At 43.4% G+C, this 25,643-nt stretch overlaps 6 protein-coding genes across 7 annotated transcripts; 2 read left to right on the top strand and 4 right to left on the bottom strand.

The window, feature by feature from the left end:
* Positions 1–2: 2 nt before the first annotated feature.
* LOC122417925 (uncharacterized) lies at positions 3–2,824 on the bottom strand. Its single transcript, XM_043431851.1, has 8 exons — positions 2,513–2,824; positions 1,959–2,202; positions 1,745–1,883; positions 1,113–1,198; positions 809–1,030; positions 540–732; positions 378–463; positions 3–280 (listed from the first exon to the last, which is right to left on the bottom strand). Exons 1-8 carry the CDS (start codon positions 2,603–2,605, stop codon positions 60–62), a joined length of 1,284 nt encoding a protein of 427 aa, XP_043287786.1. The 5' UTR covers positions 2,606–2,824; the 3' UTR covers positions 3–59.
* A 142-nt stretch (positions 2,825–2,966) lies between these two features.
* On the bottom strand, positions 2,967–6,914 carry LOC122417928 (methyltransferase-like 26). Of its 2 annotated transcripts, XM_043431857.1 has the most exons (3): positions 6,855–6,914; positions 4,186–4,275; positions 2,967–3,733 (listed from the first exon to the last, which is right to left on the bottom strand). In XM_043431857.1, exons 2-3 carry the CDS (start codon positions 4,215–4,217, stop codon positions 3,094–3,096), a joined length of 672 nt encoding a protein of 223 aa, XP_043287792.1. In that variant the 5' UTR covers positions 4,218–4,275; positions 6,855–6,914; the 3' UTR covers positions 2,967–3,093. The 2 variants fall into 2 exon arrangements, with proteins under 2 accessions (XP_043287792.1, XP_043287791.1); XM_043431856.1 differs by lacking the exon at positions 6,855–6,914 and having other exon boundaries at positions 4,186–4,418.
* Positions 4,322–6,848, bottom strand: LOC122417923 (dnaJ homolog subfamily C member 21). Its single transcript, XM_043431848.1, has one exon. It carries the CDS (start codon positions 6,476–6,478, stop codon positions 4,472–4,474), a length of 2,007 nt encoding a protein of 668 aa, XP_043287783.1. The 5' UTR covers positions 6,479–6,848; the 3' UTR covers positions 4,322–4,471.
* Positions 6,915–7,306: 392 nt separating the features above from the next.
* LOC122418038 (mannose-P-dolichol utilization defect 1 protein homolog) lies at positions 7,307–9,102 on the bottom strand. The gene is made up of 5 exons (XM_043432036.1): positions 8,884–9,102; positions 8,356–8,421; positions 8,145–8,277; positions 7,865–8,069; positions 7,307–7,621 (listed from the first exon to the last, which is right to left on the bottom strand). The coding sequence occupies exons 1-5, from the start codon at positions 8,969–8,971 to the stop codon at positions 7,376–7,378; spliced, it is 738 nt and encodes a 245-aa protein (XP_043287971.1). The 5' UTR covers positions 8,972–9,102; the 3' UTR covers positions 7,307–7,375.
* Positions 9,103–9,240: 138 nt separating this feature from the next.
* On the top strand, positions 9,241–10,421 carry Sf3b6 (splicing factor 3b subunit 6). The gene is made up of 3 exons (XM_043432037.1): positions 9,241–9,543; positions 9,697–9,815; positions 10,092–10,421. The coding sequence occupies exons 1-3, from the start codon at positions 9,511–9,513 to the stop codon at positions 10,315–10,317; spliced, it is 378 nt and encodes a 125-aa protein (XP_043287972.1). The 5' UTR covers positions 9,241–9,510; the 3' UTR covers positions 10,318–10,421.
* A 517-nt stretch (positions 10,422–10,938) lies between these two features.
* LOC122418036 (trypsin beta-like) lies at positions 10,939–13,066 on the top strand. Its single transcript, XM_043432035.1, has 2 exons — positions 10,939–11,069; positions 11,196–13,066. The coding sequence occupies exons 1-2, from the start codon at positions 11,024–11,026 to the stop codon at positions 12,035–12,037; spliced, it is 888 nt and encodes a 295-aa protein (XP_043287970.1). The 5' UTR covers positions 10,939–11,023; the 3' UTR covers positions 12,038–13,066.
* The last annotated feature ends 12,577 nt before the right edge of the window (positions 13,067–25,643 follow it).

The raw sequence follows: 25,643 nt of genomic DNA, 5'->3' as shown, positions 1-25,643 counted from the left end.
AATTTTGTACAGTTTTCATTTATTTTCCTCGACGTTGACAAACATTTTTTTTCCATTATTTATTGATCGGTTAAACAAAAGAGCGAACAACAAGTCTCGGCACAGGCCTCGGGGAGAAACTCCTCGCTCGACTTCTCGACGCCGATCTGATCGCCGTTGCAATCGACGCAGTAACACTGACCCCGGAGACACTGAACCGGATCGAAACTGCCTCGGGCGTTGCACTTCGGCAGCTCGAGCACGCCCTCCCTTCTCAACAGATATCGAGCCCTGGCACAATCTGCAAACGATATTTTAGTTTGTTTGTTTGTTTTTATTTTTTTTTTTTATATATATACGAAATCCTTCGAATAAATGGAAATTGAAAATTTTCTTACTGCAGTTCATCGATTTGGCTTCTTCCGAATCAACGGGAGCTCCGAAATCCTCGATCTGCTGACCGGAAGGATCGACGCAGATTTGACTGCAGTGAAAAATATGGAGAGTTAGAAAAATTCGAATTTTCACTTGAAAAAAATGTTTCATGAAAAAGTGCTGACTTCGTTCCAAGGGTTTGGACTCGATGGTATTTCCCATCAGGCTGACATTTTGGTTTTGTAAAGCCGATTGCTCTCGAAGAAAATCTGGAGCTCGCTGTCGTCGTCGTACTCATTTCCAAATTTTCTTGCCACTCCCTTAGCTCGATTTCGCACTCGCTCTCGTAAGCACCAGCGACGTGGAGCTTGGAATCGACTAGGGAAAAAAACGGTCAGGAAAACTTGGGAATACGGTTCTCCACCGGGGGCCATTTTCTTTGAAAAATATTTACAGCACGAAGGATGTCCGGGCCTCAGTTCCGAAACCGGAACTGCAGGGATCTCGCTCCGGGGCTCACCGGAAATGGGACTCACGCAGTAGCACTTGGCTTCCTCCCCCATCATGCACTGCAGCGGGTCGAACAGACCGTACTCGTTGCACCGCGCACTCAAAAATGCCTCCTTGAACTCCGGATTCACTGACTCCAACGCCTTGTTGTAATTCAGGGAGCATCCTCAACGGAGATGAAAAAATTTAAAAATTGGATCAAAATTCTCAAAGGACAGGAAAATCGACGATAAATTTTTTGCGCTTACCACACGTCATTTTGTGCTCGTCCGAATGATCCAAAAATGCCTTTTCCCCGAATATCCGATTTCCAGCACTCGACAAACAGTAGCACCTTCGAGAAAAATCCAAAAATTACAATTCAATTTCGCTCATTTTTAACAAATTTTCTATAATTTAACCCAATCCGTTACTCTCCTTGTTAAAATCAATTAACGATTCAATAGTTAGAAAAAAAATCCTTGATTAACGTTCAAATTCAATGAATTTCAATAATTTCACCAAAAATCTTATCTAACCAATTCCACTGGAACGGAATTCACGAGAATTAGCATTTTTTCTCTTTCTTTCGACGAGTTTTTGATTTTTGACGAACGAATTATTAAATAATTTCAATTTTTCAATTAAATCTCATGACTTTTCATGACTTTGTCTAGAATTGAATTCAAGAAATTCGAACTTCGTTAATTATTCAATGCAAATTCAATGATTTCAATGAGTGAATAATCAAGTGATTAAATTGATAAAACAAAGTGAACAAATTGGCATTAAAATTCGATGGGATTTCGATATTTTCATGAAGAATTCGAGTTGATGAATTTCTCTCATTTTTTGGGTTCAATTGAATTGTCCATGCAATCGATTTATTGGTTCAACTGACAAGGATCCCGGGATGCAGTGAACCGGGGTGAACTGTCCATCCTCGTCGCACTGCGGCTTCACTACCGTCATCCCCAGTTTCCCCTCCACCCTGAGGGTCTCCCATTTCGTCTGACATTTGGCACAAGAAGTGGAATCGACTGAAAAAAAAAACACAAAGTTTTACCGCATTTTTTGGACGAGGAATTTCAGCAGAATGAAAATTTGGCACTCACTTCGTTGGCACGTGGCTTGCTGACCCGCAACCGCCTTGCAGGTCAGGCCTGGTCCACAAATCGTCGAAGGAGGTGGCATCCCAGGCGTCCCGATCACACAAGCCTCGCCAAGCATCAGATTCGTAACGCAGTAACGACAGCAATTGCAGATTTGAGGAAAGGGCAAAAAAACGCCATTGTGAGTTTCGTTTTGGGCGAGGCAGGCTTCACTCAGCTTTGGACAACCGTGATCCTCGACGTATTTCTTGGAAAATCAAATTTTTATGAATTTCACGATTTTTTCAAATTGCCTTTTTTGTAATTATGATATTAGAGAAATTTAAAATAAAAGAAATCAGTTTTCAAAACAATACTGAAAGTAGGAAAATATTAATCAAAAATCGATTCCTTCAAGTTTTAATAATCAAATACTTTTACGTGAATTCTCGTGGTTTTTTTAAGAAGCAAAATTGAAAGATATTTGACACGAAAAACCGATTTTTTCGGGCCTCAGCAACCGAGTTTCAGGATTTTCTTGGAACAAAGAAATGGAAACTACGAAGTTGAGTCGTTACTGCGCAATAATCATCGCTGCAAATCATGTCCTTTTCCTCAAACGCGAAGCACTCGGTTGTGAAAATGAAAAAAATAATGGCGTTGATCCACATTTTGTAGGCTGAAAATGGTTGAAGCCTGCGACGCGAGGAACAATTTATCACTGATCGAACAATTTCGAGCTCGAGTTGAGTCGATGATAGCAATCTTCGATAACGAGAGAAATAAATAAAAATTGTTATCGGCCCTTATCGGGATCAGTTGGAAAGTGATAAATCGATTGGAGGCCCGACTCAATATTCTTTTATTTTCCAATAATTCGACTCGAGAGTCGAGAGGTTTTTGAGATTGGAGTTCAGCGAAATGGTGTCGTGCCATCGACGCTTCAATCGAGTCGAAAAAACTGCTTCCTGTCCAACTTCCAACTGAGCCAGCTCCCAAGAGTCGAATTTCAGTCAATAAAAAAACCGCAAGTTCCCCCAAGACTCTGACGACTTCTGCCAACAGAATTTTTATTATTCCAGAAGCTTTTCCATACAAAAACAACGAGGATAAAAGAGAGGAGATTCGAGAGTGAAAGAGCGATAGAAAGGGAGAAAAATCATTGATAATTTTTCTGCCAAATGACAGTCTTGTTGTTGGCCGGCATGTCGACGACTTCGACCAGGTTGATGTGATTGCTATTGGCCAAGGCTTCCAATTCCCTGAGGTCCCGGATGCCCCATTCAGGGCTTTGGGACTTGAGGCTCTCGTCGAATCTGACGTTGCTTTCCGGGCTCAATTTACCGTCGATCGCGTAAGCTCCATAGGTGAACAGGAAACCGTTGTTTTTAAGGAGGGCTCCGGCGTTTTTGAAGAGCCCGATGGTGCAGCGGTACGGCGAGATGTGAATCATGTTCGCGCAGTAAATGTAGTCCAAACTATTTTCCTGGAACTTTATGCTCGGCCAGTTGTAGTAATCGGTCGAGCTGTCGATCAGCGACGGAGGACGAACGTTGCTCAAGCCGCTCGTGTGCGCCGATATGCTCTCGAGCAGTCGGTCCTCGCACTCCGATGGGAAAAACGTCACTTGAGGAAAGTGCGGGGCAAAGTGGGCCACGTGCTGACCGGAGCCTGATGCGATCTCGAGCAGCGCTTGGTTCGCACCCGGTCGAATGAACCTCTTCAACACCGAAAGAATCGGATCCTTGTTCCGGTCGGCCGCTGGATAAATCAGTTTCTTCGCTGCCATTGCGCCCGATCTGGAATAAAAATCGTTCATTAGTTCGCAACCAATTGGACTTGGGACCTCTCAAGCTCACCAAGATCAAAAATCAAATTCTTTTCGCGACCTTTTCTCTCTTTTCGTCAGCTCTTTGAGTTCGCTCACTTGGCGCTCGAAAATTTTATAAAAACAAAACAAAATTCATCAAAGCATCGAGCCACAGCGACCTGGAGCGGAAACCCAGGAAATGTAATTTCGCCACTTTCAAGGTACACGAAAATTTTCGATTTTTGCACATTTTGCTGTCACAGCCCGAAATTTTTTAAAAATTTTATAAATTTACAATTTTTTATAAACAGAGTGAAAAATGACGAGAAACTCATAAATTTAAAGTTCTGAAGAAAATTTTCGTACTTTAGTACCGACAATTGGAGTTTTTTCTGAATAGAATTAAGACCCAAGCTTTGAGTAAACTGGAGTAAAACTGACCTGTGAGATGCGGCGCAATGAATAATGTTCATGTCACGTTGCTAGTCGTCGGGATGTACTGGATTGTAAAAAAATCGATAAAGGAGCGTTCTGAAACGTTTGAAGAGAATGGTATTGTGAGAGTAAAACAAAGCAGTTTGGTGACTGAGAAGATGTTTATTTACATCGGTGTGGGGGTAAGCGAGCTGAGGAGTTTATAAAGTTTCTCATGTTCACAGACCGCGAAAGGCTCGGACGGCAATGAGAAGGAATTTGTGATAATTGAGAATGAGATTTTTAGGGGGCTTCAGCTACTTTCGCTCTCGGATCGTGCTCGGGCTCGGGATTTTTTTTCACTAGATTTTTTCGTCTTGGCAACAGAGCTCGGCAGATAAACGGAGTGTCCAGTTTTCTTGAGGTGATCGAAGAGTTTATTTTTGCTGGAGAATTCGAGCTTGCAGGTGACGCACTGATGTTCGACGTCCCGGACGTCCAGATTTGTACTTTCCTTTTTGTTTTTCGAGGTTTTGACGGTTTCTTCTCTGTCTCGTTGCTTCTGAGCTTTCCTCAGCCCTTTGGCACGCTTCCCTTTGCTCTTTGCGCTGGGGGTTTCGGTCTCAGGGGCCTCGAGGGATTCCTCGTTGGTCCTCGACTCCGGGGCCTTCTCTTCGAGCTCCTCCGGCGTCTCCTTGCGTCCAATCAGCTCTTCCAGGTTTCTTCTCTTCTTTCGCTGCTTCTTTGAGAGTCCGAGGTCGAGGTCGAAATTCTCGTCGTCGCTGTCGACCTCCGCACTGACTCTGCGGATGGTTTTGACCTTCTTCTTCTTCCTCCTCGCTGGTAAACTGGACTCCTGATCCTCCAGATCCGAGATCAGCTCCTCCGGCGACGTCTCTCCCTGGTCTTCGTCCTTGGTCGCCTTGGAACCTTCGGGAAATACGTAGAGGTCATCCATCCTGGAGGAATCCTTCCCACTGACCTTGGAGAAACCCTTCAGAACTGATTCGTCTAGATCTTCATCGTCATCCGAACACAATTCCTCCTCCGAAGTCTCTTTATCTGCCGTAACCACATTTTTTTCTGAAAACAACAAAAAATCTGGGATTTCAGGGCCCGTGGCCCCACGATCCTCACCCTTGGGCTTTTCCACCTTCGAGCCTCTCTTCAATGGGCTTCCGGAGGAGGCTTTTCGATCGTCCTCCCTGGAACTCAAACCATCGCCAGAACTGTCTGCATCTAATTCAAAACTTCCTGCGTCCTTTTCCCCTGGGAGGTCCTCCCCTTTGGCGGCTCCCGGATCCTCGTAGTCGAAATCCACAACATTTTTTTTCAAAGTAATTAAATTATCTTTGTGCTTTTTCGAATTTTCATGGTTTCCAAAGGCTTTTTGTGTTTTGAAAACTTTGTTACAGGCGACGCAGTAAAGAGCGTCGGAGTTCTCGTTGCCAAGTTCATCCTCCGAATTGACCTCACCGAATTCTGCGACAAGGTCTGCCTCGATGTTCTTTAACTCGGATTCAATGTTTGAGAATTTGGTCCAATCGGAGATCCGATGGTTCTTTAATTCTCTCTGGCGATCGAGAAGCTTGGTTCTCTTGAGCTCTTGAACCCGGAGCGCGTTGGCTTTGGCTTTTTCTGCCATTTTTTCTGCATGGGCTTGCACCCGCTTATCTCTCTTCCGGACAAAAGCGACGAGGTTTCTGACCTGCTCGTTTCGCTCGCGCTTGGCACGGCTGCGGACTTTTTTGTTGGCCTTCTCAGCTGCACGGACGTAACGTCGATCCGGCATGTTGCGTGTGTCGTAGGGGTCGAGCCAAGCGTAGTTTCTCTTGGTGCTGTAGCTCTGCCAGTAAGCGTAAAAATTGTGGACCTCGTTCTCGTAGGGAGTTTGAGAATCCCCAAAATTCGGTGGCTCCTCGTCGCTGTCGAGATCCTTTGAAAACTCTGCATCCTCCGCCGCCAGGGTCTCAAAAACCTTGCGATAAACCGAGTAAAAACCGCCGGGCTCGTCGTTGTACGATTTGTAGCAAGTGTTAGTGAAATACTTGAACAAGTCTATGGAATCGTCCTTGAACTCGTCCCCGATGTCGTGACCCTTCAAAATCGCCTCTCGGTGATCGTCGTACCACTTTCTTTCGTGCGGATCACTCAAAACTTCGTAAGCTTGCTGTATCAACTGGAACTCCCTCTTGGCCTCGTCCGCTCTCTCGGGATTCTTGTCAGGATGCCATTTCAGGGCTAATTTTCTGTAAGCCTTTTTGAGCTCCTCGTCGTTCGCATCGCGCTCAACAGCCAACACTTCGTAGTGACACTTCATTTCATTAACCACGATTTCTCGAGTCTTCGGACCTTTTTATCTCCGCGAGCTCACACTTCACACATTTTCTAGGTTAGTTACGCAATCGAACTATTTCTCGAACTTATTTTCATCTTTAATCGAGTTGGAACGCAAGTTTAAGGCTTTCGGGATCAATGCTTTCAGGTTAACGTTTTCGAACTGTTTTCTTTGAGGTTAGGTTCAACGACGTACGAAACTTGTCAGAGAGCTTTCTTTGGCGGGATCATTCAACGATTTTACTTATTGTTCGCTTTCGCTCGTTATTTCCTTATCTTTATTCATTCGCTCATTTCAGCACCGAAGCTTCCGACTATTGTTTTCGTATCTGAGAATTATAGATCTTGCGATATCTTACCGTCGTTTTCCAAGTTTCTTCAGTTTACCTATACATACGCGTTTGTTTTGAATGTGCAAGGGTTATGGAAATATTGCTGGAAGAATGGAGTATTTTCGTGGGATTTGTCCGGAAAGGCTCTCTCGTTCCACGAGATTTTCCGATCGAACTAACGAGAGAATGGGAAGCAAAGAAACTCTGTCGATAACAAAGTCGAGCTTTTTTCTCACATTTTAAAATATATCGAGAAACCGAAAATTTCGTGGACAGAGAAAGAATATAGAAACTGCCATTTTTTCACTACAAAAAACTGTATTTTTACGTACAAATATTAACAACATTGGGGTCGAACGTTTTCGTGAATTAGCAACAGTTCAAAAGGTCCTCGTTACTGATAATATGAAGTAGAAAAATCGATTATGGAAGATAGCGAGGAATAGTTAAAAAGTCATAAAATAAACGATAGTCTCGTCTGGTATGTTGATAAAAAAGAGAAAACAAAATACAAAAACACTGTCAGAATTGATCTTTCAACGAAAATTTTACTGTTTCTTTTTCTTGTCGATCGCCTTCTTGGCCGTCACAGCGTTCCAGTAGTACAGCAACTGAGCAACGATCAAACCGTTCGCAGACGTCGAGCAAACGTACATCGCGATCATCGTCGTGTCTCCAGTTTCTTGGACAGAAGTGAATATTCGTGCGAGCGAACCGAAGAAGAGCATGAAACAGGTCACCGCTGACAGCTGACCGGTGCTCCCGTTTTTGTAGTTGGTTCGGGCTTGCGCGAGCTGCAATTCAGCGTTTATAACCTCAAAAAATGGTCGCTTCGAAATTTCAATGCGAATTTTCTTCGGAGTGCAATAACCGATTGGAAAAACCGGGTATCAGCTCGTGGGGAAAAAGTGGCAAGAATTGCCTGACGAATTTCGGGCGAATCGATAATGCGGATTGGGAAAAAATCGACTTTTCAATGCTCGGCAATGGCGAACTTTTTAATTCGACGGTTTTTCACTTTTTTAAATATACTTCACCTTGCTTATAAGGACGATGGGAATGTTGAGAGTTTGACACGCCCACAAAACGTTCATTGGCATCATTCCTCCCAGAACAGCAATCATGATCGCAACATAACCTGCAAAAAATGCTGTCGCCTTTGCAGTGTCGTCGTTGTAATGGAAAACCAAAAGTACGATCGTCAACGTTTGTATTCCCAAAAACACTCCATCGCCCCAAGCACTGTGGAGACCGAAAATCATTTTTTTCTCAGTTCTAACCTCAATTCGGACATTCGAAATATTTTTTTGCAAGTACCTGAATGGAAAACCGCTCACGAAACTGTAAGAAACCATCGCCGTGATGGCAAACAGATCGAGGAGGACGCTCAGCACGTTGATGCCCTCGCTACTCTTGTTTTTCAAAATTTTTACGATCTGAGGCACTTTGACTGTGAAAGTTTAAAAAACGATCTTGAATTCTCATATTTTCCTGTTCAAAATTTATTAATTTCAGTAAATTCACTGACCTAAAAGTGAACCTGCGATCACACCGAGACCCAGACCCTTGCTCAAGGTCGCCTTGAAGCAGTCGACTGGAACATGAATGTCATGGTCGTGAATGTCGTGATCATGTGAGCACATACAAAAAACATCGGATCTGAAGGATTTTTCCAAGAAATCCATTGCTATTTCATTAAATCGATTGTCCAATTGTTTTGATAATTATTTTTCCGAGATAATCTTGAGTTTCGTAGAAAAATTAATGACCCGAGTGACGGATCCAATGCGTCACAAAATTGACAAGCGATTTTCATTTATTTTTCTCACTTTCGAATGCACTGAAGTAATCAAACGCGCAATCGGCTGAATTTCAATTTTAAGAGCGTTTGAAATCGCCGATTTTCCCGCCATTTCAGTATCGGGGCCGCTACTCAAAATCTTGAATTAAAATCGTGGTTTATTGGAGGATATTGAATATAACGGAGAAAATTGCCAGTCGTTCGGTACAATGAACGAAAAGAATGAATGAAAAAAGAAATGTTGATGAATCCTACCGTCTGTAAAATGATATTTGTCGAAATATACTTCCAGACATTTTTTCGAGAAAAGAAGCTGCGACGCTTCCCTCAAAAACTTGGCCATAGTGCCGAGAATAAATTGATTCTCTTTTTTCAAATAAACGTCAAATTAACGAACGTTAACCGCAAACATAAACGTGACGACGATCTAATTACGCTGACCGTCAATCCACGACTGTTTTCTAACACGTCGACAATAATCGTCGCTCAGCTGACGACGCGGAGACGCGCAGTGGCTCCATCTTATAAAAAATACAAATTTCAATTTTCAGGTCACATGATTATTATTTGAGTGGAAAACAATTTAAAAAAAAATGTGAGAGCTTATATCCAATTTTGTGCGTATGCTGCCTCCATGTTGACGACGTTGATCCATCCAATTAATTTTTCTTTTTTGTTTTTCTGAGCATAACCCGAATCCCGAGCTCTTCCTCCTTCGACTCCTACGCCATTTGAAATTGAGATACGCCATGGGCGTAGAAACGCTTCACACTGTACACAAACACAAACTCGTGTTTTCCTCTTGTTTTTTCAATCGCGATTAGTTTTCTTTCAATAATCAGTCATTTTGAGAGTGCATTGTGACTTAAAAAGTAATCAATCATGACAATGGCAATGCTGCAGAGGCGGGCAAATGTAAGAACTAAATTTAACTGTCAAATAATCTATGAACCTCCTACAAATCTAAAGCGTCACTGACATAACCTAAAAACAACTTTCAATATCGAATTCATTCACCATAATCAATTTTTTCTTTGATAATCATTCGATTCAATATTCATTTTTCAGGTCCGTTTGCCCCCGGAAGTGAACAGAGTTCTCTACATCCGAAATCTACCTTACAAAATAACAGCGGAGGAAATGTACGATATTTTTGGCAAATATGGAGCCATTCGCCAAATTCGAGTGTAAGTTTATAAGCATCCAGTATTTTTAATGATCATCTTACTAGTTGGACACCACACCTCGATATTTTACAATTTTAAAAGTGTTGAGTTGAAAATTTCAAGGATCTCTTCATTTCAATTGCGATAGGAAGAATTGAACGATCAAATCAAAGATTTTTAAAATGCCAACGAGTCATACGAAAACATGAATTTGCTCTCAAAGCTGTAGAAATTGTAGAATACTTAAATGAAAAATCTCAAAAAAATGACTGTTTTTTGTTTCTTGGAATGATACAGTGGAAACACTGCCGAAACAAGAGGAACCGCATTCGTCGTCTACGAGGATATATTCGATGCGAAAAACGCTTGCGATCACTTGAGCGGTTTCAACGTTTGCAACCGTTATTTGGTTGTGCTTTATTATCAGAGCAACAAGGCGTTCAAACGAGTAGATGTAGACAAAAAAATGGAGGAGATTGACAAGTTGAAAACAAAGTACAATTTGAACGAGGAGAAGAAATAATTTTCTAGCGCAATCTCCAAAATCTTATTGACTGTAAATATAAATTAATCACGTTTATTTTATATGCATAACTGTAATTTAAAAAATAAAATCTGAAGAATGAAGCAATTTTCTTAATTTTTGAAGTATCCTTGAGAGTGCTTTTGTTATCTGAACCAAATTTCTTCTAAGAAATCTTAAAACACTTAATTAGTAACTTTTGTATTGAAAAATGTACGTTTCTGATATTTTTTTATCTCAAAGTAACAAAGCTAACATTTTTCAAACGTACTAATGAATATTTTCATTTTTTGTACATGTGCCAACATCACCAGGCGATATTGAACTTGGCTACACATTATTGTGCACACAATATTTAAAATTCAAACGATTTTCCTTTACTAAGAACGGCTACAACACGAAGTAGTTTTGAAATGATAAAACTCGTTGTCATGATGATGCTCTCGGAAAAAAAGTTACCGTAACACTTGGAGCTATTGTTTATTAATTTTGTCAACGTGTCTAATCAGCTCAAAGTTCAGATTAGGAAGCAAGGCCACTTGCACATGGGCACGTGCAATATTTCATAGAATTTCATAAACGAGATTTTACTGATTGGTATGGGATGTGAAAGAGAAGCAGAATTTTGAATTTATCATCAGTTACCAATCCACAGTGTAAGAAGTGTAATTGTTCCTGCAACGTCGACGGCATCATCATCGAGGAGATGGGAATCCACGGCATTGTGATACTTTTTGCCCTAGTTGTTCTGGGTGAGGAAAGCATTCTTAAATTAGAAATTTTGTGTGCACAATAAAAGCTGGCCAAAGCCCATGACCACCATTATACGATCAGACCCTGTGGGATTGGTATAGTTTCAGCACTTTAATTTTTGTTAGGTGGCAAGTTGGAAGTTGGTGGACATCCATCTGAAAAGCTTCTGGTTCGTGGGGCCAGGATGGTCAATGGTACAAAGATGACTATCGAAGATGCTCCATGGTTCGTTTTCTTGATGGGCGAATATGATCATTTTCATAAGGGATTTGCCAGTTGCAGTGGGTCAATAATTTCGTCCTATTGGGTGATGACCGTTGCACACTGTGCCTGCTCAACTGTGCCTCGTATGAAAATAAAATTCGTTTTAGCTGGGTCTGACTTTTACAGTGAACAGTACATTATTGGGGCAAAGTACAATGAAGATACCAAAGGGTACCGCCATAAAATTGACAAAACAATTTGTCATCCACATTGGAATGCTGCGCATCAGGGTATCCATGACATTGCTCTGGTACACGTTATAGAACCATTCAAATTCAATGAAACACTTCAACTGATCCTCAACCATCAGGATCGTCGAATCTTTGCTGAAACCCAAGCAATTGCTTTCGGCTGGGATCACAGCGTTCAAAACTCGGAGAGATTTGGACGGGTTCTCAATTTTGCAAAGATGAAAATAACCCCGACAAATACTTGTGACTTCTTCCGAGCCACCATACATGGTCGCCGCACCCCACCTCCTGGACAACTCTGTGCTGACCCCGTGTCAGGAAAACCTAACTCGGGTGACTCGGGAGGACCTCTTGTGTTTGAGGGAATTCTCGTTGGAATCTATTCCTGGCGTTATATTTTCAATAACAGTAAATGGCCGTTTGGATTTGTTGACGTTGCATGTTATTACGACTGGATTTTGGGGAACATATGCGACGACGTCCCTGACATATTGTCACCGTGTGGATATTGAAACAAAACAACTAGTAAAAATACCTGAAGGATCAGCAGGTTCTAGAAAAGTGAAAAAAGTCCAAATCGGAGCTCTGAATTTGAGTGGACAAGTCAGACCCAAATTATGAGAAAAGAAGGTCCCGATGGGACTTTTTTTCCACTCGATTCGAACTAGAAGTGACTGTGAAAAGTTAAGATTTTTTGTGAGCGCGTCCATTTTCGAACCAAGTAAGAAAAGTACCATTGGAAATTTGATTCAGTGAAATAAATCTTATATATTTAACATAAATTTATTAATATAAAATAAAATAAAAAATAATATTGAATAAATTTTGCTAGATTGAAATAAATATTATTTAAATTAAACTTAAATATCACATTACTTCTCAAACTTGTAACATATATAAAAATGACTATTAAACCTCCAATTATAATAAAAAAAATTTAATTTATTCAAGATTTATAAGTAGAACAGTGAATCAATTCCACTGAGGTCTCGATTGTAACTTTTTTTCAAGGACTCGCTGATCCGTCAAGAGAATGAACACCTTCCATCTCTTGAATCTGTTTTTATTTTATTACAAAATTATCTCGAAATAAAACTTCGAAACCTGCAATTCCGACCGAGCACGATAACGAGGATCAATTTGAAAAATGGCCGTCCCGAGGAAAGCGCTCTTCGGAACGACGAGTCATCGAGCGGTGGGACTCCGAGAACGTGCGGGCGGCTCATCTGTTTTTCTGTTTTCAATTTCAATGAAAAGCGAAAACATCAGCAACAGCAGCACGACGGACGACGGAGGAGTCAGCCCGAGAGTTTGACGTCTTGCGCATGCCCGTGGAGCCGGCGGCGGCGGCGGGGGGCAGCGGTTTCCACCGCGGGGCTTTGGAGGCAAAGAGGGGAGGGGAAGCGGCTGAGCTCGCGGTGAAAAGCGAGAGGGAGAGGCGTTTGTAAATGGCTTAGCATATCAACACATATCGATGTACATAACCTTTGCGTACAATCAGTGGTGTAGAGAAAGAAAATAAAGAACGAAATAAAATCTGAGCAGTTGGAAGAAATAAAATGCCGGTAATTTAACCTCAAATCCGCGTAATAGTAAGCGCGGGGGGGAAGTCTCGGGGAGACAAATGGGTTGGGGTCTCGGGCGAGGGGAGTTGTTCTCCGAAGGAGGTTGAGCGAGTGAGCGAGCAAAAAAAGAAAAAACAAATGTCATTCGAGTGTTGTGGTAACGGGTCGGGAGCCGCCGGTGACTCGTTTCTCTCGTCCTTGAGATTTCTTCCGCGACTCGTAAGTTTTGTCTACGATAGAACGCTCGAGTGTACTCTCCATTGCAATTTATCGAGTCTGGATAAATATCTCGAGAGTGAAATTAACCGTCGAGTACCGTGCACCTTTATTTTCGGCCTGTTATTATTGTCCCTGTTATTATTCGCGATAATAGTGCACCGCGTTGTGGGACGCATTGGGACGGTAGCAATTAGCCTCATTTGGCTGTCGGGGGTCGTTGGGACGCTTTGACTTTTCGAGGTCGTACAAGGGCGTCCGGTTGTTTACGAGGTCCGCAACTGCGAGTGAGAGTACTACGACATGCAGCAGCGAGCTTCAGTGGCGCTTTGGAGACGACGGCTAACTCGCGACTTTAAACTCGAGTTATCCAGCGCGTTGAAAAAAAAATAAAAAACAATAAATTCCTCGACGACTTCGCAAACATTCGAAATATCTTCGAAATCAGCTGGATAACCGCGGAACTCATAAATTTCGTCGTTCTGCAGATCGCGGTTGAGAATTGAACTGTAAAGTTGGCCCAGAAATGCTTTGTTTACGTCGGTCTCGATGACGCAATCGGACGCAACTTTGCTCAGATCGTTGGACGTTTTTTGAGGCGCTGCTCTGTCGCGAGTTTACAAGGGGAGGATTAAGCACACGGGCTGAGGGTCAAATCCAGTGGGATGATATCCGCAGCCGTGGGGACGCCTCAAGGTGAAACGCGTTCCAGAGGGCGCTGCAGGCGGGCGGACCAAGGGACGGGGAGAGATAGAGGTTAGGTGAAAGGTCAGTGCTGCTGTTGAACGGGCGAGTGAGACGGCGCATATGAATGAGGAAGGATCGCTCGCGTCCCCAAACGGCCAGATGCTTACCGCTCAACCGTCAAAGAGGTTCGTCCCAGTCCGAAAACGCTTAGCATTTTTTCGTCTCGATTACTCTCGCCATGGGTCTCTTCCATTGTAAAAAAAACTGAAAAATCTTTCTCCCTGCTCGCTTTCAACACGTTCGATTGTCACGACTCGCCGTCACTAAATGGCGGCGCTGCGTTCATCCAACTCCCCGCAAAATGGCGGCCCCAATATTATCAGCCTCGTTTCAAATAAACTTACGATTTGCTTCGAAGACGCGCAACGCTCGGAGCGTCCACATGTACGGAAATAAAATTTGAATTTTTCCATTACAATATGGCCGCCGCTCCGACTCGTGACAGCTCAAAGCGGGGCTTGTAACAGCCTCCCTTGTGGGTCAATCGAATGTACTCGTCATGAATAACAATTGCAATGGCGTCCGACGAGAACTCTCCTCGGAATTTTATCGCGATATAAACTCTGACAAAGAGCCATTACAAAAACTGCATACAAGATCAAACCTTTCGGTAGACGACAAACACAAAAAACAAACAAACTGTTGAATGAATAATTATTTATGATTTATTGCAGACGGGCCACTGTAACGTCTTCTCCGGCGACACCGGACGGAGTAAGTTTACCGTATTTCAATGTTTACATAATAAAAAATGTCACATGAATGATTCAACGAGTTGTTATTCGACGTGAGGAAGCAAATGCTTGAAATTTTTTATTTTCCACATTCGTGAGCAATCCTTGCGTAATTTTATTGCTTCCACGGCCTCGAACGAGTGGTCCAACCCCCGTTTAATTTGCTCGAGAAATTAAGGAGGAAAGTTCACTCGAAATAGCGAAGTGGACGATTTTGAGGTTAGGAAGCTTCGGTTACACTTTGCGGGGGAACGCGTCGGATAATTGTCCGCCGAATGAGAACCTCTGGAGTTCTTAGTCACCGGCAGAAGCGAGTGAGGTTTAGGAGCGATGGGAGATAAGCTTGCGTCTCGAATTCGTCGTTTCTCGTATTCGACTTCGCTCCGTATAAACTAGCGGATACGAGTATTTTTTTCGTCGAGATGCGGGACGCGAGCTTATTGAGAATCGGGCATTAAGGTCGCGCCCCGTGGAAAACTCGCCGATACTCGAGATTTTCTAGTGGCTCGAGAATAAAAAGAGACTAAATAAGCCGAAAATCGATATCTTTTGGATCATAATTAGAATCGGTTGGTGTCCAATCGAGCACGCTCTTATCGGCGATGCTGATCACATAGCGCATCGGTAAGCCACGTATTCCGACTCCACCGAGGCCTCTTTTTTCAATCTTTTCCTCGCACGCTTTTTTTAGTGTTATTTGACTCGTTTTTTAATCGTCGTTCTTTTTTCACTCGGTCGACTTTCTTTTATTGAACGCCGGCGATCGAGTGTGTGCCAGGACAACTTTCCACGTCGCCTCGTCCTGTCGAGCTGCCTCGCTTTTCTGTTTCCGCGTTCGCGATAACGCTCCTTGCATTCACAAACTTGAGTCCGGTACTCATCGCCCCTTAAGAAGGCGATTTTTTTCCTCTTACATTTTTTTTTATTCTTTTAGCCTCGCGCCAACTTTTCGTCGCGAGAAGCCTCCGGAGGAACGGGATCTCATCTCGCACGAGCGTAACCCAAATTGCTTGCTCTGTGCGCGGCGCGCGCGCGCGCGCGCGCGTGTGCTTAATGAATCGAAAATGAAACGAGGCTAATGATTGAGACAAATGATGATCTGAACTGCTCCCTCTATCCTTGGCAATAATAAGAAGGTTTCACGTCCGAACGAGCCCCAAGTGGCCCCAATTGTAACTTGCACTTTATTCCAGTAACACATGGATTTCGATGAATCGTTGACGATCTCGAATTCTCTTGTTGATTACGGCTTTTTTCTCGATATTTCACTGAGAAAGGTCCGAGGTTTTTTTCGAAAAGACCGAAATTTCGGGTACTTTCCTTTGTTTGGACTGGTCGAGCGTCGGACGCTCCCGCCGATTTTTACGGTTTTTGAGGCTCCCCCTCGGCGAGGGGCTTCGGGACGCAATGCCATTGGACACGCAATGTTAAGTGGGCAATAACTGGGCCATTTTTAATCAATAAAAAAAATATTAAGGCCGAAGGCGAGCTTTCGAAATCGCGGGAATCGACGACGCCGGCCAATGTTAATTGAAAGGAGTCTTGTGACGGGCGCGCGCGCGCATGGCAACGTTCAATATTGATTAACTCTGGATGAAAAATAGGAATATTGCGTCAATGACCGGAGGGCTGACCCAATTTCAGCGGTGATAATTATAAGTATAAAGTATCCAATCGCAGTAATCCGTACAATCCAACTCGATAATTCGCTACGTCCAGTGCTAGTTGTCTCAACTTCTTGGACTTTGCTCCCCCGTTTTCATCTTCCCGTCCACCTAAATTCTAATTCTGATCTAATCCGATTCCGTACATAGAACAGCTGTGAGTTTCCATTCCCCAAACCTTTATTCCCCCTCCTTTGGAAAGAGCCCCACAGAAAATGCTCGAACCGTCGAAGGAAATTCGTGGGTGGGGGGTGGGGTTCAACATTTTTTATCGGTCACGACCTCGCCGCGGCCTAGTTTCCATTTGCTCGGGGTTGACCCTGGTTTGAACTCTCGCGAACCGCGGTGCTCCATCGATTTTCCAAAATCGTGCAACCGCTGCAGCCCTTTGCAAACTTTCCTATCCCATACATCCCCGAATGAATCTATAAATATGGAGAAAATCGATAATTACAACGTTCGAAGTGACTCCAGAACGGAAGCTACCTTTTCAACAGTTCCCCCAATACGAGTCAAACTTCAAACCTCAATAACTCCGGTTCTATTCGTCGCACCGAGGCCGATAGTAGGTGTTTGGGATCGCCAACGAGTAGACTTGGACCATGCCATTAAATGTATCCCTCCACCTTAAAATCCGTAGCCTTAAGGGCCTTCCGAAGTCGTCCCAAGTCCGAAAAGTCTCTTCAGGCTCGACAATCGCCCTCAAAAATCCCTCAAAGTCCAACCAAAGAAAGGGAAAACTTGGAAACACATGAGAAAAGCCTAGCGACCGAGGCAGACTGTATTTCCATAGAAACATCGTTCGTTAGAATTCGCTGCGTCAACTGACATCTGTCTCGACGCTTTTGCCTACTCTTCATGGTATTTCTACATATATATGACAATATATAGGTATATATATGGGGTGAATTCGACGAAAATGGCCCGCTGTTGAAAATAGATCGTCGGTGTGCCGCACAGATAGTGTCGAAGCATGTGGCGCGGGGCTGGGAGGCTCGGGGCCGGGGGTGGGGGGGACGTTTCGAAATGGGGATGATGCAGTTGGCCTGGATAAAGGTCAGTGGCCGACCTAGCCCCCAGCATGCCATATACATCCCAGCCACCCACCGTGTATTGATTTTCTTAACCTTCCACGCATTACTTTCCTAGCTGCGTTCTCAGCCTTCGTCGTTCGAATTCCCTGAATGTTTTTTCTCCCCGGAGCCTCGTTCATTCTCGTTTCCAACGTATTAGAACGGTGCAAAGGAGCCATTTTGTGGCTCCCCAATTTCCGAGCCTCGAGATAAAAATCTCGAAGGAATTGGAGACCAACTTTCGCCAATATTTGTCGACTGGCTTCGAATTTTCAACGGATTAGTTGCAACGTTTTTCGAGCACGTGGAGAGGGCAGAAAATAAACGGAGTCGTGGAGCGTCCGCTGCGTTTTTCTCGCCTGCAACGATCGCGCATCGGGAGTAGCTGCCGCGCGCGATATTTATACGATCCACCACGCTTAGAATTCTAATGTACGATCGGTCGGTATCTGTGCCATTCGTGCGATTTGAATTTGCAATTGACTCGCTCGAAAAGCAATCGCGATTGTTTAGTTATACGCAGAAACCCAAGATCCCGCAATTTCACGCGTCACAATATTGGCGATGCTTAAACAACAACCCCCCCCCCCCCCTTTCCCCCCCTCCTACAACCTGCAAAAACGGCTTAAGGGGGGGGCCCTGTTTTAAAAAGTCCAAAAAATCGTTTTCGGCAATATTTTTAAGTTGGACGGAAATAACTCAGCATAGCCAACTTTTCGGTGTAGTTTCAACGATATTTCGAGAGTGCACGAACATTTTTAAATGTTAGAAACACTAATTTGCACGTGGTTTATGCGCAAAGTCTGATTATCGAAGTTTCTCAACTGCGTACTATGTGGAGATCGTAATTATCGTCTACAACGAAAATTCAATTTTTTTCCCCCATTTTTATGTATTTTCCTTTCATAAAAACCTAGGAAAACCCGAAAAAATTGCTAAAAAGGCTTCTAAAGAAAAAGAATATCACTTCGACGTGCTGCAAATATAGAATTTAGCAATTTTTTCGGGCTTTTATAGGTTAATATGGAAGGAAAATGTATGAAAATGGAAAAAGGATTTGGAATTTTCGTTTTAGACGATAATTACGATCTCCACATAGTACGCAGCTGAGAAACTTGGACAATCAGACCTTGCGCATAAGCCATGTACAAATGAGTATTTCTCGCATTAAAAAAATGTTTTTGTACTGTTGAAATATCGTTGAAACTATACCGGAAAGTTCGCTATGCTGAGTTACATCCGTCTACCTTAAAAAAATTGCCGAAAACAATCGATTTTTTGACTTTCTAAAGCCGGACTCCCCCCTTAAATATCGCGGCCGCGATAAGAAAAATGAAAGAGAGTTCAAGCGAATAATAAATGGAAGAAAGCTTTTGCGATAACTCGCGGAGTTAGCTCTCGCGGTGGTGTTTTGTTATAGTGGCTGGTCGAGCCTCTTTGGAATGAGGAAGTCTCTCGCGGAGCACGAACGAGAGAAAGAGAGAGAAAGAGGGAGGAGAACGTAGAAAGAATACTAAAGTCTGGGTTACTAGTCGCGAGATGATGCTTCTTCCACGACTCTTCCCTCTTTCTACATATACAAGCGACCATACATTTGTGCGTGCATATATATGGATATTTATTAACCACCAAGTACTTTGAGCTCGGGCAAATACGATTTCTAGGGAATGTTATTTCTGTTTTGCGTTCTCTCGATACGACGTGACGCTCGGCCTGCGAGTACAGCGTCAGTTGTACAATATCGAGTTGCCAGTAGTTGAGCCAGTACTCCGGAACGCCCCCAAAATACTGTTGCCAATACTCCAGAATGATTTCGATACCGGGAGACAGCTGAGGAGTTCAGAAAAATCGCCAATACTGAGAAATACTGGCGTGGCCAATATCCAATGACACTGGCAACGTTAGAGGGTCTCCCGAGCCCTTGGGAATACTTTCAGCACTGGAAAAAACCGCCAATTGTTGAGGGCCCAGGATATTGGCAGGTGGTTCGCGCACTCTGAAGCTTTGCCAACACTGGCAACGTTGAAAAATGGCTACAAACGCCCCGAAACCGTGCCAATTTTTTTCGGCTCTCGTCAGCGTTCACGAGTGCTTTAAATACTTGAGATACGGCCAGTACCAGAGATATTGGCGCAATGAAAAAGTGCTCCGGTGACTCCAAACTGCCGCCAGTACTCGGAAAGTACTTCTAACGCTCCGAATACGTAAAATATTTTTTTATAGACACTCGAAACTTTCTCATTGTAGCTTCAGCGCATTCGTTCCTCGAACTTCCTCCGATAATATTCTCCCCTACGAAGTTTCAAAGCGAACAAGATATTTCCCCAAAATAACATGCACGAATGCAAACATGCGTATCTCAATGGAACGATTGTCTGGCTTTAAACGATCTCGGCAAACGAATAATCTTTTATCTCGACGATACAGAGACGTGGCACGTTCGCCCGGGATGAACGCGTGTAAATTTCGAGTACGCAGCGATAAGGGGCGAGGGGGAGGACGTCGAGAAAGAGAAGAATAAAAAGAGGGTGATACTAATGCGCACTCCGGTATCAATTACAGTCACGACATTGTCGCTTTGACCCAACGACGGTCTCCATCGAATCTGTTTATTTCTTTTCTTCCCCCTCGCGCATGTGGGTTCTTTTTTTTCTCTTCGACGAAGATCGAGCACGATAAGCAGGTGAATTCGGAGAGTTAAGAGATCCGCCCTTGGCCCTGTGCCTATTGTCTTCCCTCTTTTTTCTTCTTTCCTCTCCTCGTTGTCGTTGCTCTTCCTTTTTTCTCTTGCTTTTCTGCTTTCTTTTTTTCTAGTTTCGTTTTCTCTCGTCCCCAATGTCGAGTCTGATTTCGCCTCGTTAAATCGATTGTGCCTCAATTTGAAGGTCCGTCCAATTCTCCCCCTCCTCCTACTCCACATCCTCTCGTGGTCCAGGCAAACGATCTTCGTCTTTCTCTCACCCCCCCCCCCCCCGCCCCTCTCTCGCTTTCCTTTTCTTCCTTTCTCTCTCCCCTTCTATCCTCATCTCTCTCGCTTCTCCCGCCCTTCTCTTTTTTTTTCTCCACCAGATGGATTGGACCATCTTGGTGCAAAATAACACGTCACTAACCAGCCATAACTTGGCCTGAATAGTTCGTTCCAATAATCACAATAATAATGACCTCCATAATATCGAGCATGATTTGTTTCTTTCCCTCCTTTTTTTCTCGCCTTCGTGTTGTTGTTTTTTTCCCTCTTTTTTTCGCCTTTTAAACTCGACATTGACCCATGTGACTCGAAATTTCACTGGCGTTCAGAGATTCGAGAAAAAAAAACAAATAATCGTTACGATAAAAAGGTGGAAAGAAAATTCATTTGAGAAATTGTAATAATTGTGGAGCTGAGGACACTCGGGGCGATGCTTTTTTTTAAATTTTTTACTTTAAAAAATTAAACGGTTTTTTGATTTGTTTAAAGTGACGAATAAATTATAAGAAATATTGTAAAATTTTATGATTCAGCAACCATTTTTGAGACTAGAATTTCTTTTATAATTGTTAAAATGAAAATAAAATTCGTTGAGGAAGAAAGGGGGAGAGAATTTAGGGGAGAGATGCTGGGGAATCAAAGACGATCGAGATGCTGGTGCTTAGCAACGTTTCGTCTAGACAGCCCGTGACGTCACGAGACAAGGTCGAAAGCAATTTCTCACAGCAGGGTAAAAAGAAGAGAAAAATTCTTTCCAAGGGGGATGAAGGAGAAAAAATGTCGAAATTCAACTCGACTGGGCCGGGCAGCTTCCATTATCTGTACTTTAGGATCACGTATAGAAATGCATTCTCACTCGGTTTTTTTGTTATTCTTCTCTAGCTCGAAAAGCTGTTGAATTATTCATGCGAAAAGATGAGACGAATTCGAATTTAAAATTTCATGGGAAACGCTCAGTTTTTCGTTCGTTCTACAAACGTCGGATGAAAATATGATTTGTCATGGTTTTTGAAAATTTGTTTAAGGAGGGTGGATAGCGACGATACAATGTTGCCATGCTAAACCATGTTAAATACATTAAAAATTTCAATGTGATAAGAATTTAATAAAATTTGGTGAACATATTCTTCAGTGCCAAATTTGACAATACAAATTTTTTAAGATTTTTCTTCTGTACAGTTATCGAGTAATTAATCACTAAAGTTCACGTGTATAACGTAAAGTTCACGGGCATAAGAGATCTGCTTTAATGCGTAATTACTCGATAACTAAACAGAAGAAAATTTTGAAAAAAATTGCGTCTTCGCACTTGATGTTGAAGAACATTATCACCAAATTTGATCAATTTCTTGACCAATAATTTCGCCAGTTTTTTTTGAGTATTGGCCGATCGAATAATTCATTGAAAGAAATGCAACTTTGCACACGCTTCTCCCTTGCACTGTTTCTGAATAATACACTTGCAGCCATTTATTTCGAGCGTCGTATTTCCGAGAAGACAATTATGGATAAATCAGTTAATCAAGTAATGGCTAAGTCGGCCTGGGGTAAAAATAATGCGTTCTCGTTTCTCATTGTCGAAACTAGATTGGAATCTCGGACTTGCATTTATTCCCGTCTGCGGGCGAGACGTGGGGACTACTGGCCGAAAATTGCACCACTTTTTTCGAACCTATACAATTCATTGGCGGTAATTAAGATTCATGAGAAGCGGGTTCATCGGCTCGTGCATATTATGACAAACAAATTAATCAGATTCTCTACGAACGTTCGCTTAGATGCGCTGTCAATCCTAATTGCAATATCGTCGATTAATGGAACGAGGGGAATTAGAAATACGGAAAGGTTCGATATCGAAAAATTGGTATTTTTATATGAGCCAATCAGACGCTTTTTCTCGGGGCTTAATTAAAGCGCAAGCTCTCTAATGTGGGCCAGACGCTAATGATTATTCAGCATTTCCTGGTACGTCATATCTGCACGACGTTTAATTGACACAGAGAAGCCGACATTAATATACATTAAATTTTTCCCTCTTTTTCTTATCTCGCTTTTGAGTTGTGGAATAAACTCGTTTCGCAATAAGAGCCACTGGCGAGGATGAAAACTTTCAAAACGAACTCTCGAAGTTGCAGAATTTCAAATGGGCTAGAAAATACTGGGGGCATTTTTAACCGCGTCAATTGCGTTACGCAATACTTTGACTTTTATATTTTTAAAGGATGCATGAATTAGTGGCTTCGTATGGGTTTACGGTTGTATTTACGCACTCGACAATGCGTTATAACGACACACGTACGACGCGTTCCCGAAGCCGGGCGTTGTACTGTACTAGGATGTACACGCGAACCGACTACCATCCCTGAATGCTAAATAAACGCAAATACACCTGCCTCTCTGTCTCCGTCTCTCCCGTTTCGCGTTACCTCTTTCTCGGTACTGGCGCGCGCGCGTGAGCTTCCTCCTTCGTTTTCCGGGTTCTAACATTACCGACGAATTCTTCTCTGCGATTTATAAATATTTCGAGGAAAGTGCATTGAAAATTGTGCTAATATTGAGCCAGTACCGGCCGTTTCGAAGAGCGATGTCACTGTTTCGAGAAACGCGGTACTGGCTCTTGGTAATTTCAAAGTTAATTTTCAAAGATCAATTAAAATTGGGCCAGTAGCGGTAATCCGGCGTAGAAATGTTGCCGAAACTAATAAACCCGATACTGGCTACTCCAGAACGTCGTCAACGACCGGTATCGAACTAAATAGTTCCTGTCGTCGCTGTAGGTAGATTAAAAATCATAGTTCGGATAAAAATGATGGAGCTTTGGAACCGGCGCATCTGGGGCAGGCTCCGAACAATAATCAGCGGCAGGTCGGAGCGCGCACGGAGAACGCGCACTGAGCAGGGTGGCTCGGTGTCTCGTTCGCATTTCGTTTTCGTTTGATGGCTAGAGCTCCCCTCGCTGTGAGCCAGTGAGGAGGGTGAGGCTGGGACGTTTGCCGAGAGGGCGGCGAGGGGGGGGGGGGGGGATGAATAAACGGGGGAGAGAGAGAGGGATCTCGCGAGCTCAGATGGGTTGAAGAGAGAAGAGGAGGCTTACCGCGCGGCGCAGCGCGGGTTGATAGACGCCAGTAGCACTCTCGGCCTCAGTTGCCCGCGGACTGCAAAGCCGCGAGCATCGATCGCGACCGGGGACTCGAGTCGAGATAATATTGGCCTTTTTGCCGGCTCCTACGGAAACGTGTCGTGCGTCGTTTTATTAAAAAACTTTGAAATTGCTGCTGAAACTCGTTCACCGGTTCGTCGATACGTCATTCGTCGAGTAAAATATTTTGCCGGACTCGATGAGTTATCGAATCGACTCTTCCTACGATTCGTCAATCGACAAACTTCTGCTTTTATAACACAGTGGATTTTCAACCCTCGTGCTGCTCACGTCGATTCGATGCTCGATAAATAAAACGAAGACAGTCAAAAGCTCGCACCGTCTCGATGGCCATCGACATCGACTTGACAGCATCCATTCGGCTAAAAACAAAATTTAATTGGACAAAGAAAAAATAAATAAAAATTCACACTCGTTTCGACGGAATTATCATTGAATTAGCTCAACCGAACGTACACGTGTTAAGGTCGTTACGTGTCCGCGTGTGTTTTAGTGCACGCAACGAAACACTGGGCCAGTGTAAAGGAGGAAAAAATTTGGTGAAGCTCGAGCGTTGAAAATTATTCGACACTCAATCTCTTTCCTCTCCATGCTTTTTTTATAAACCCCAAAAAAAAGAGATTTATTTAGTGGGGCTAAACAGCCTCGAATTTTTTATCTCTCAGGGGGGAAAAATCGACGCTATCGCCGAGTCCGTCCAGATACGGTGCGCGAGTGTTACACGCAGTCTGTGTTTGGTGAAGAAGAGACGAGGGAAAAGAAAAGAGAGAAGAGAAAAAGAAAACACACGAGTGGCTCGGAAGGCCAAGGGGATATTGAGCAGAGTGGAAAAGCATCGGCTGCGTTTCGTCCATCCTTCTCCTAGCGATATATACATATACACATATTCTAGTAAATATATGTGTATATCAATGTGGACCACGTGATCTTGAGCCCCGGCAAGCCGGTCCACCAAATTCAGGGCTACGTTCCTCCCTGCAGGTAAGCCTGACGTCACTACGCTTTCCATCTAACCCTCCAGAGAATTCTTGCATTTTCCCTCTGTCAAGTACGAGGTCGAAGGAATTTCCGTAGAAAAATTTCACAAATTGCATCTCTAGCTGTGAATTCCACCAAATTCGATGAGATTTCTCCACAAAAATGCTCGTGACCCCCAAACTTTGGCATTTGAAGAACTTGTGGCATATTCCCTAGCTAGGGACATTCTGAGACATTCCCTAGCTAGGGATTTTGTTGTTTTTTTCACGTTTTTCATGCGGAGTAGAGAATATTGATGTTCGCTCTGGATTTAGTGTCGAAGAGCCGGAATTCTGGGGGAAATGACGTTATAAATTTTCCCCTAGACTAGAGAATTTTTAGATTTAGGCATTTTTCTCCAAAACATGGGAAATTTGATGCAGTTATCGAGAATTCAGTTTCAGCCGTCGGAAATTGATGCCAAAGGAGTTTGGCATCAATTTTTTACTCGTCGAATGTTCCTCGTCTAGGGGGTTTTCAGTATTTTTCAATTTCCCCGATAAACTATGAAAATTTCGATGAAACTATCAAGATTCGAAGTCGCCGATGAAATCGTTGAGTCCGAGCACCAGTTCGCGGAGTTTCAACCGCCAGTACTGAAAAATTTGATGAAAAAAAGAATTTCGGATGTCCGATAGACGCGAAATTCGTTGGTAGTAGGTCCAAAGAATATTTTTTCGTCGTGCAGGCCCCCGCGAGGGGGGGCTTGCCCCACCACGGCGCGAAGGTCGACCGGCCACTTATTCTCATCTCTCGAGCAAAGCGCGGACGAGAGAGATGCTGGCGCGGGTCTGAGAGGTTTTAGCTCGTGAAAAGTGGCAGCAAAAGTGGTCCGGGTGCATGGTCGAAAGATGCACGTTGCCCGTGCACCGGGCCCTGATATTTAACGACGTTGAATTCCGAAGAATCCTGCTGCGTAAATCCTGAAAAAAAAATCCCACGAAAGTGGCCTTAAAACGCTCTCAAAATCCGAA

This window comes from Venturia canescens, chromosome 11, assembly GCF_019457755.1.
Source record: "Venturia canescens isolate UGA chromosome 11, ASM1945775v1, whole genome shotgun sequence".
Classification (NCBI taxonomy): Eukaryota; Metazoa; Arthropoda; class Insecta; order Hymenoptera; family Ichneumonidae; genus Venturia; species Venturia canescens.
Note: the sequence above shows the minus strand (reverse complement) of the source record. Positions and strands in the feature narration are given on the sequence as shown.